Source organism: Diceros bicornis, chromosome 35 (assembly GCF_020826845.1).
Source record: "Diceros bicornis minor isolate mBicDic1 chromosome 35, mDicBic1.mat.cur, whole genome shotgun sequence".
NCBI lineage: Eukaryota > Metazoa > Chordata > Mammalia > Perissodactyla > Rhinocerotidae > Diceros > Diceros bicornis.
The window spans coordinates 5,856,553-5,867,944 of record NC_080774.1 but is presented as its reverse complement, the minus strand read 5'-3'; the positions used below and the strand labels follow the sequence as shown (position 1 = coordinate 5,867,944).

Below are 11,392 nucleotides of genomic sequence, written 5' to 3'. Positions count from 1 at the left end.
TGAGCCAGGACGGGGGTCCTCACCAGACACCGGATCTGCCGGCGCCTTGGTCTCGGACTTCCAGCCTCCAGACTGTGAGAAGCAAACGTCTGTTGTTGCAGCCCCAGGCTGTGGAGCTTCGGTATAGCTGCCCCAACAGGCTAAGACCAGAACGGAGGGCCAAGGACACCGACAAAAGAAAAACTTTGTTGTTATTCTCTTCCATTTTTATTTTTTTTTTTGAGGAAGATTGGCCCTGTGCTAACATCTGTTGCCAGTCTTCCTCTTTTCTCCCCGAAGCCCTAGTACACAGTTGTGTATCATAGTTGTAGTCTTGTAGCTTTTCTTTATTTTATTTTGTGAGGAATACACTTGTTAGCCCTGAGCTAACATCCGATGCCAATCCCCCTCTTTTTGCTGAGGAAGACTGGCCCTGGGCTAACATCCGTGCCCATCTTCCTCCACTTTATATGGAACGCCGTCACAGCATGGCCTGACAAGCAGCGCGTCGTGCGCGCCCGGGATTGGAACCTGCGCCCCCGGAATCCGAACCCGGGCCGCCTGCGCCAGCAGCGGAGCGCGCACTTAACCGCTAGGCCACAGGGCCGGCCCCCTCCATTCTTAATTTTTGACATGCACATGCACCACTTTCTAAAAGCAGTTGTTTCAATTCTAACAAGAAGGATGCGCTCAAGTGGGTTCAGCAAAGCCGGGGCTGCCTGAGAAACCACGCGTGCTTAATCAGTAAATATTCGGGACCTGCTTCCCACCCTCACCCCCCGGCCAAGATGATCCTCTCTTCTTTGTCTCTAAGTCTCAGGTCTGCTCCCGGATCTCACTACACAGCTGGACAACGAACAAGCAGAGAAGGACAACATGAAATGCCATTCAGAGGCCGTCACCACCCATGATGATGACCACAGTCAGGTGGCCAGTTAGAAGCTGTCGCCAAGACCGGGTGTCAGCTCACTGGGCCCTCTGGCAGCCCCGAAGGCAGCCGTGGAAGGAACCCAGATGACGCGAAAACTAAGGCAGAAAGCTGAAGACGCTCATTCCAGCCTGCTCCCTCCCTCCAGGCCTCGCTGGGCTGCAGCGACGTGTCTGCAGCAGAGGTTTGCAGAGTGTTTTCGCGAATTCAACAGTCCTGCCGAGGCTTGGAAGGCCCCTAACATTTTTGGTGTAAACGTTAACTCGGGTACCCCATTGCAAGCGAGATCTTGGAAATACAGAATTTCAGATTAAAATGCCAGGTCGCTGGGGACAGTTTTTCAGAAAAAGATCTTTGACCACTGTGGGAAGAAGCCCACTGCCAGGCAATGTCCTAGGAGTAATTTAAATAAATACCCCGCTGTGACCTTGGTGACTGAATTCCATGAGGGTGAAATGATGGTCCATCCACGCCAGCGTGTCCAACAGAACTTTCTGCCGTGATGGGAACGTTCTGTGTCTGCGATGTCTGGTAGGGTAGCTCCTAGCCACGTGTTTCTATCGAGCACTGGAAATGTAGCTAGTGCAACTGAGGAACATATTTTATTTCATTTTAATTAATTTACATTTAAATAGCCACACATAGTTAGCTTCTTAGAGTTGATCTACGAACCTGTGACAACTGGACCTTGTCTTTCGTTTTTCTACACCAGTGAGTTATTCCTGAGAACTCCCTGAAGCTGTTCATTCTGCCACTCCTGAATCTGGCAGACTATCCCTGAGGCCCTTGGCTTGCTGAAATGGCTCAGCCACCCGTCCCCACAAGAAGACAAAATGCTGCTTCTTGGGATCAGAGCCTGACGCAGAGACTTTGGGTGCTAAGCGCCGAAAGCTGTGGTCAGAGCAGTAAAACTTACAGAAAAAGCCCCAATCTTTGCAGTGCTTAAGTGGGGGTTCTAAGAGCGTCATGGTTAAGGAGCTGGAGCCAGACTGCCCGGTGACCCCACATTACCTCTCTGTGCCTCAGTGTCCACATCAGTAAAATCTGAAAGAGAACCGTGCCTTTGTCACAGAGCTGATATGAAGTTTCAAATTAAAGTGCAGGCTTGGAACCACTCCTCGCGCATCACGAGTGCTCGATATGGGTTATTGGCATTCTAGTGGGGTGCAGGAACTAACAGTATGCACATACACAACCAGTCAGAAAGTTCTGAATCCCGACAAGGAAGTGCTACGAAGGATATAGAAGTGGATCACGGAATGAGAGAGCGACTAGTTGGGGGCAAGTAGACTAGTTTAAGATGGTGGTCAGGGAAGGGAGATTTGAGTTGAGACCTGAAGGAGGAAAAGGGGCCTCCGATGGGAAGATCTAGGGGGGACGCATCCCAGGCTGAGGGGACTGCAAAGGCCCTAAGATGGGAAAAGTCTTGGCCTGTTGCTAAGCCAGAAAGAAAACCGTGTGGCCGAGGGAGAGTGACTGGGGACAGCACTGCGGGGATGAGCCTGGTGGCCCAAGGCCGAGAGCTGGGAGTGTGCTCTGAGCGGGGTGGGGGGCCTTTGGGGAGTTTGGAGCTGGGGGAGGAGAACCCTTCTTGTTTTCAGTATCTGACTGGGACTGGCAAACAGCGAGCAGGAAGACTCAGACACGAGGGCTGGTGGTGAGTGCGCTAGCACGCTGTTGCCTTCTGGGGGTCCCAGGGCCCGTCCCCTTCAGATTCCGTGTGTTTTCCTCTCCTGGTTGTTGTTTTCAGTCAAAGAGAGAGCCGGAAGTGAGGAAGAAGGGACACAGGCTCCAGCCATCATCTTTCTAGAAATCTGTGCACCCCACACTGAGAGGAGAATGGATCATCCAGGGCCCAAGTGAGAGCGGAGAGACCAGTCGGGGGGTTAAGATGAGAGAAATCGGTGGTGTCGGCAGGGACACAGGGCTGCAAGAGTCTGGCCATGTTTTGCAGGCTGAGTGGACAGGATGTGCTGATGAATTGGACTGGAGGGATGACAAGAGGAGAGGGGTAAAGGCTTCAGCCGGAACATGAAGACAAGGTGGAGATATTAGCTAAGACAGAAGGATGGAGAGAGGGACAGGTGGAGAAGGGAGGGCAAACTGGGAGACAACAAATGCATTCTGCTATGTATTTCTCAAAACGGCACACATTCATGAGGAAACAGACGAACACAGAATGGGGGACATCTCTTAAGTCAGCTGGCCTGCTTCCTCCAAGTCAACGTTGTAAGAAATAAAAAAGGCAGGGATGGTTCGGATTAAGAGACGAAAGGAGGGTTGTGTGACGGGAGAGAAGGTTAGCACTCCCCTCGGCAAGGATGTCAGAGGCCCTCAGGCCTGACAACACGAATACCATTAAGGCTTAAGGCATGGCCATCTAACCACGGTTTTTCAAAGTCGGACACTTGAGATGCATGGGTGGGGAAGTCGGTGCCTCGTCTGCCCTGGCCCCCAAGATCAGCCCCCTGGGTCTGTCTCCAAAAAAGTTTGGTGACACCATCGCCAAAGCAGTCAGTGACCGGGTCTGAGGATGACAGTGAAACTGACCATTCAGATTAGACAGGCCCAGATTGAGGTGGCACCCTCTGCCTCTGCCCTGATCATTGAAGTCCTCAAGGAACTGCCAAGAGACAGAAAGAAGCAGAAAAGCATTAAGCACAGTGGAAGTACCGTATCACTTTTGATGAGTTTGTCAACATTGCCCAACAGATGCAGCACCAGTCTTTGGCCAGAGAACTCTCTGGGACCATTAAGAGATCTTGGGGACTGCCCAGTCGGTGGGCTGCAATGTTGATGCTGCCACCATCACGGCATCTTAGATCACATCAACAGTGGTGTGGTGGAATGCCCAGCTAGCTAAGAACTAGAAAGGAAAATGTTGCAATAAAGGATCATTTGACAACCAAAAACAAGAGAGAGAGATGGAGACAAAGCAACCAATGCAAAGCATGAATCTTTATTGGAGTCTGGTTCAAAAAATAAATCAGTGGCTGGCCGGGTGGCATAGTGGTTAAAGTTCATGCGCTCCACTTCGCTGGCCCGGGGTTGGCAGGTTTGGATCCCAGGTGTGGACCTATGCACCGCTCATCAAGCCATGCTGTGGTGGCGTCCCACATATAAAGCAGAGGAAGATGGGCACAGATGTTAGCTCAGGGCCAATCTTCCTCAGCAAAAAGAGGAGGATTGGCAACAGATGTTAGCTTAGGGCTAATCTTCCTCACCAAAAAAAAAAAAAAATCAGCTGTACAGACATTCTTGGGATGATTAGGAAAATTTGAATGTAGATTGGATCATAGATAAAATTTACATGTATTCATTTTATTAAATGATAACACCCCTGGTTATGTAAGGGAATGCCCCTCTTTGGAGAGACAAGCTGAAGAACCAGTAATTAGGGATAAAAACATGATGTTTGCAATTTACTTTCAAATGATCCAGGTAGACAGATAAAGCAGATATGGCAAAATGCTAATTATGGAATCTGGGGGGGATTCATTATACCATTGCATTATTCTTTCAACATTTTGGTACATTTGAGAACTTTTATAATAAAAAGTTGGGGGGGAAGTAGAAAAAATGAATGTATTTGTATGTATCCCAAAATGCAAATTGCTTTTTTCTGGGTTTTGGGATGCAAATTAATTAACTGGTCCCTCTGCTTTGCTGGCAGCAGCTGGGCAGCAGTGTGCTTCCAGCAGAGAGTCCTATGCACACCAGGGCATGTGGACCTGGATTATCCTGTACCACAAAGGGTATGATTTGGCCTAAATTTTGCAAGAGTACCCCAGTGAGGAAGCAGCTTTTTGGGGGTGACACCACTGAAAAGTGGGAAGAGTTGGCCTCCGACCCACAAGAACTGTGTGAGGCAGTGTTTCTTCAACAACATCCAGAGTCCCCGGGGGGTTTGATTAAAAATGCAGATCCAGGCGCTACCCCAGCCTGCTGAATCACAACGCCCGGGATGGGGCTGAGGCATATTTTTAACAGGTCCCCGTGGTGTTCTCTGGCACACTTCATCTGAAGGACCACTGGTCTAAAGATGCGTAACGTTGTGCTTTAGCAAGATGACATAAAGAGTGAGTGTCCTGGGCCGGCCCCATGGCTTAGTGGTTAAGTGCGCATGCTCCGCTACTGGCGGCCCGGGGTTCGGATCCCGGGCGCGCACCGACGCACCGCTTCTCCGGCCATGCTGAGGCCGCGTCCCACATACAGCAACTAGAAGGATGTGCAGCTATGACATACAACTATCTACTCGGGCTTTGGGGAGGGGGGGAGAATGAGTGTCCTTAGGTTTCATTATCGCTGCCTTTAGCTGCCTGCCCTATACCTCTCTCCATCTTTTTCCTTTGCTAATTCTGATTTTTTTTTCAGGGTGGAAACATAACCAGCCTCAAGTAATGGATCATGATTGGTCTAAACCAGTGGTTCTCAAGGGGGGATGACTTTTGCCTCCCAGGGGACTTTGGAAATGTCTGGAGACACTTTTAGTTGTCACAACTGGGGGCTACCAGCACCTAATGGGTAGAGGCCAGGAATGCTGCTAACCATCCTACATGCACAGGAAAGCCCCCACAACAGAAGGCCAAAAGGTTAACAGTGCTGAGTTTGAGAAACCTTCTATTTTAAACCAATCTGGCCCCTTGACCAGTTCTGATCAATGAGACCTGAGGGTAAGTCAGCGGAAGCTTTTATTTTCTTCATAAAAGAAACTGATGTGGCTGGCCCCACTGCTCCCCCCTTCTCCCTGCTTTGAATACAGATAGGATATCCGGAGCTGTGGTAACAATCTTGCAACTATGAGGGAAAGAACAAGAGAATCACAACACAGCAGACCCTTGCTGCGTCCTTTCAGACTTCTTGTTATGTGAGAAAATTAACACCCATTTATTTAATCCTGTGATTTGGATTTTGTTTCCTGTAGCCAAAAGCACTCCTAGTTCACACACTATTGCTCAGTCTAAGTCTAGTTGGTGGGCCATTGAGGCAATTCCAGCTATCTCAGCTCTGGTTATAGCCCCGATGCTTCTCTTCGGCACGGTAAAAAATTGAGTGCTTTCACAAAAGCCAATCAGAGAGCAGAATGGCTTAAAAAGGGAGACAAAGATCCAGATTCTTGACCACTCTGCAAGTCAGAAACCAGCTTTTTCTGGTGGTGGAGGTGGGGCTTGACACAACCCGCTTATTACTATTACTCATTACTACTTATTTCTTACTCTTAAAAGCATCCTTTATTACTCATTGAAAGCCTTTGATCATAGAAAACCCACTGTTTTACTAATTGTTCAGATCTATGCAATATATATCTGTCTCAAGATAGAAAACATTTGCCTTCTGTTTTCCAGTTCTGTGCCTATCACAAGAACATGGTTCTTAACCTAGTTTTCTTTTTAAGCAAATTAGGAGGCCCAGTAGGAATCATTTAAGGATTTCTATAGCCATATTGTTTTGGGAAGTACAATGAAGAGCCCACGAAAGACTACATCTCATACTTAATAAATATGCCAGTGTGCTGGGGAAACAAATAAAGGAACAGAGCTATCTCATTTGAATAAAGAGCTTCAATACAAAGTAGAAACAGCTATGAGATTTCAGGGACGACAGATAACTTTCAGTTGGGACAGTCAAGGAAAGCTTTGTGGCATCTTTGAATTAGGCGTTGACATTAGGTAGGATCTGATTTGTTGAGGTGGGAGTAGCGCTATTTCAGAAAGAGGGAGCAGCTTGAGTGAAGGGAGGTGCAAAATGGCAGGGAGCATATGGGAAAAAGAAAGCGGCCAGCAGAGAGGGCAAGCAGAGAGAAGAGCATTTTGAGGGGTTAGGTCCAACGAGATACAGTAGGAAACAGAGGGTCTGTGTTGAATAACAGCTACACTAGGTGTTACAGAGTAATTCCAGCTGGGTGGAAACAGTGGCGGCTACAGGACTGGAAGAAAAAGGAGAAAGTAAAAGGCATTTGAGGGAACAGTAAATCAACCCTTACCGATTAGTAAACAAGCCTCTGTAACAAAGCTTCAATCGCCTGGTCAACCACAACCACTTGGGAGCGCTGCAGGCTTCAGGACTCAACCAAAGTCTGTCCCTGTAGCTCCCTCTTCCGGCAGAAATAAGCACTGCACACTAAAATGGCTGACAGCCTTTATTAAAAGGCACTTGCCAATCTCTAAACAATATACCTCTATCAGGGCCATCTTCATAACCTGTCAAAGATCCCGTTTTTAGTGAGGATTTTGCTGTGCTTTCAGACAAAACATAAAAAGTAACACGACTTTTAATACAAGCCACACATTTTTCACCTGGTTTATTCAAGACACAACCACATCTATGTAAGTGAATTCTCACATAGCACTCATTCAGGTGTGAAACCAAATTTAGGGGTGCTTTAAGATTTAACAATTATTCAACAAAACTGAACAAGTCTAGCATCTCTTCTTTAGACTGAGGACCCCTTGATGGCAGAAACCCCTCTCTTTCATCACTGCATCTCTACAGGTTCTGACGTGTTTTTTATTTGTTGGATGGAAGGGCCTGTATATGTTCACTAGGGATTGTGTTGCCCTGGTGGCTTTTTGTCCTTGAGAAAATTATATAAAAGGTATTTTTCCTTCATACAAAATGAAACTTTAGAACCATGCCAAAACCATAAAAGAAAAAATGGAAAATGAAAAAGGTGCAGGACAGACTGCAAACCAGTATGCTACCTTTCCTGTGGGGGGGAATTAACTGGTAGTTGCTCGTATACGCACTCATCATTAACAGATTTAAGAACCTTATGATGCCTGTCCTGCAGTGGTCATTTTCAAGATGCTATTGAGGTCTTTTCCCTGTGCTATGACCACTCATTTCTAACGAGCACCAGAATTACCGGCACCAAGACTCCCAGCGTAGTAACCCCAAGTGGTTACAGGTGCTGGTGAGGTTCCTGGGGTTCTTGTAAGGCTTCCTGACCCATGTGTTGACTTGCATGGGTGAGTCATGGAAATTCAGCAAAATGCCACACATGCTTGTGTCAGCACAAAGTGAACCACCACCAAAACTTATTTGTCTAGTTTACAGATTTCTCAAATGGCATTAATTTTCCAGTTGCGATCCCTGAAGCTAGGGACTTAACCTAGACTTAAACCCTGTTTCAGCCATATTATAATGGGTAGTGACAACACAAAATCTCCTCTACATCAGAGATTATGCACAGATACCCTAAAACTGGGAGGGGGGAGGATTGAAGGAGTGGTGCTCCTTGGAGAAAATAATCCCTTACAGTCCTTTAACAGGCCTCCACTTTCTGGGGCGCCTATCACCGGAAGCCAATTGCTTGTACTAAACCTGCAGCTTCCACCTTTGGTTCTAGTTATGATACAGAAAGATAATTCCTTACCAGTCCCATGTGACTGGGTAAATGTCACTACCCTAAACTTTTGGAAATGAAGACCAAGTGCCACCCACCACCAATGAAGTTATATACAAACCTTTTATCTACAGTCACATGAAAATTATGGAATCATCTTGACAACTTATTTCAGCAATAATTATATGACATTTGAATCAACAGCTTTGAGTCTCTAAACAGCCACTAATTCCTAAACATTCTAGTGTAATGCCTGACAAGTACTTTTCATTTAATACACATTACCTGCCACATCCTTTAGGAAGTCTGGTCAAATGATGACTTTCTACGCAGCTCAATGTGGATTTAAATAGAGCTATGTATTAAAACTGATTCTTATACATTCTCTTCCACCACAAACACCTTTTATCATCTCCTTCCTGCTAGTATTCCAGAAACTTTCCCACTCTCAGGTACCTCACAACCATGCCCAAACTCAGTATTTTTTAAGTCAGTAGTCTGCAAGTGTCTACATATAAGTGTACATGTGGAAAGTTATAAAAGCAATCTCTAATTTCTCGCCCACTACAGTTCTACGTTAACATCATCTTTTAGTGGTATTTCTTACCTCCTGGTTGCCATAGGATTGGGTAGACCGAAAACCTTAACTCCTCACACCCCACCCTAACTAAAAAGAACCTAACTCAGGAAAAAAAAAAAAAAAATCACACTATTTGGGTATGCAACAACTTTATTGAAAGGAAAGTGCAATGAAATTTGTCAGAAGCTTAAAAGGGGGAACTTAGACACCCCCCCTCAAGCGCAGGACCAAGTGCAGAGTAGATTCTTTCTGGATGTTGTAATCAGAGAGGGTGCGTCCATCTTCCAGCTGTTTCCCGGCGAAGATCAACCTCTGCTGGTCAGGGGGGATGCCCTCCTTGTCCTGGATCTTGGCCTTGACGTTCTCAATGGTGTCACTGGGCTCCACCTCGAGGGTGATGGTCTTACCGGTCAGGGTCTTCACGAAAATCTGCATCCCACCTCTGAGACGGAGCACCAGGTGCAGAGTGGACTCCTTCTGGATGTTGTAGTCAGACAGGGTGCGTCCATCTTCCAGCTGTTTCCCGGCGAAGATCAACCTCTGCTGGTCAGGGGGGATGCCCTCCTTGTCCTGGATCTTGGCCTTGACGTTCTCAATGGTGTCACTGGGCTCCACCTCGAGGGTGATGGTCTTACCGGTCAGGGTCTTCACGAAAATCTGCATCCCACCTCTGAGACGGAGCACCAGGTGCAGAGTGGACTCCTTCTGGATGTTGTAGTCAGACAGGGTGCGTCCATCTTCCAGCTGTTTCCCGGCGAAGATCAACCTCTGCTGGTCAGGGGGGATGCCCTCCTTGTCCTGGATCTTGGCCTTGACGTTCTCAATGGTGTCACTGGGCTCCACCTCGAGGGTGATGGTCTTACCGGTCAGGGTCTTCACGAAGATCTGCATCCCACCTCTGAGACGGAGCACCAGGTGCAGAGTGGACTCCTTCTGGATGTTGTAGTCAGACAGGGTGCGTCCATCTTCCAGCTGTTTCCCGGCGAAGATCAACCTCTGCTGGTCAGGGGGGATGCCCTCCTTATCCTGGATCTTGGCCTTGACGTTCTCAATGGTGTCACTGGGCTCCACCTCGAGGGTGATGGTCTTGCCTGTCAGGGTCTTCACGAAGATCTGCATCCCACCTCTGAGACGGAGAACCAGGTGCAGAGTGGACTCCTTCTGGATGTTGTAGTCAGAGAGGGTGCGTCCATCTTCCAGCTGTTTCCCGGCAAAGATCAACCTCTGCTGGTCAGGGGGGATGCCCTCCTTGTCCTGGATCTTGGCCTTGACGTTCTCAATGGTGTCGCTGGGCTCCACCTCGAGGGTGATGGTCTTACCGGTCAGGGTCTTCACGAAAATCTGCATCCCACCTCTGAGACGGAGCACCAGGTGCAGAGTGGACTCCTTCTGGATGTTGTAGTCAGACAGGGTGCGTCCATCTTCCAGCTGTTTCCCGGCGAAGATCAACCTCTGCTGGTCAGGGGGGATGCCCTCCTTGTCCTGGATCTTGGCCTTGACGTTCTCAATGGTGTCACTGGGCTCCACCTCGAGGGTGATGGTCTTACCGGTCAGGGTCTTCACGAAGATCTGCATCCCACCTCTGAGACGGAGCACCAGGTGCAGAGTGGACTCCTTCTGGATGTTGTAGTCAGACAGGGTGCGTCCATCTTCCAGCTGTTTCCCGGCGAAGATCAACCTCTGCTGATCAGGGGGGATGCCCTCCTTGTCCTGGATCTTGGCCTTGACGTTCTCAATGGTGTCACTGGGCTCCACCTCGAGGGTGATGGTCTTACCGGTCAGGGTCTTCACGAAGATCTGCATCCCACCTCTGAGACGGAGAACCAGGTGCAGAGTAGATTCTTTCTGGATGTTGTAGTCAGAGAGGGTGCGTCCATCTTCCAGCTGTTTCCCGGCGAAGATCAACCTCTGCTGGTCAGGGGGGATGCCCTCCTTGTCCTGGATCTTGGCCTTGACGTTCTCAATGGTGTCGCTGGGCTCCACCTCGAGGGTGATGGTCTTGCCCGTCAGGGTCTTCACGAAAATCTGCATTGTCTGTCAGAACAAAACAATAAAGAAAAAATCCAAGAGTTTAACAGGCAATTCACGGGTCAACGCGTTCCTCAGGAGCAGGAGTCAAAGGTCACTGTGCCAGCCAAAAAACAAACGCCTCTCCTGAACAACCTCACGCAATGAAACGCTTGACAAATGAGCCGGAACCCATTTCAGGAACTTACCAGAGAAAAGCACGGACACCTGGCCCGGTAGATTTGGACGCCTCACTTATCTCCCCCCTCAGCGGACCCGTGTCCCCTGTCAGTCCGGCAGCGTCCACCTCAGGCCCAAACCCCGTGTCCCGCGACTCACACAAAGCTGCCCCCCACCCCTGCAGGCGGCCCCACCCCGCATTATGAGCCCACAGCGGCGCTGACGTCACGAGCCCGCTCCCGCGAGCGCGCCCCTCCCCCACAGTGGGTGCAGGACTGGCGGGAGCGGCACCCACGACGCCAAGACCCCCCGCTGCGACGAGACCAGGTTCTCGCACCAGTCAGGCGGCGAACCGCTCTCTTCACCGCAGCCG

At 48.9% G+C, this 11,392-nt stretch overlaps 1 protein-coding gene and 2 pseudogenes across 1 annotated transcript; 2 read left to right on the top strand and 1 right to left on the bottom strand.

The window, feature by feature from the left end:
- The first annotated feature begins 663 nt into the window (after positions 1 to 663).
- On the top strand, positions 664 to 3,770 carry LOC131398034 (large ribosomal subunit protein uL11-like; annotated as a pseudogene).
- LOC131398689 (U6atac minor spliceosomal RNA) lies at positions 3,185 to 3,303 on the top strand (annotated as a pseudogene).
- Positions 3,771 to 8,964: 5,194 nt separating the features above from the next.
- On the bottom strand, positions 8,965 to 10,888 carry UBC (ubiquitin C). Its single transcript, XM_058531250.1, has one exon. It carries the CDS (start codon positions 10,861 to 10,863, stop codon positions 9,034 to 9,036), a length of 1,830 nt encoding a protein of 609 aa, XP_058387233.1. The 5' UTR covers positions 10,864 to 10,888; the 3' UTR covers positions 8,965 to 9,033.
- Between the last annotated feature and the right edge of the window lie 504 nt (positions 10,889 to 11,392).

What these genes read in the sequence shown, in the direction of transcription:
- UBC (XM_058531250.1), bottom strand. Translation starts at nt 10,863, where the DNA reads ATGCAGATTTTCGTGAAGACCCTGACGGGCAAGACCATCACCCTCGAG.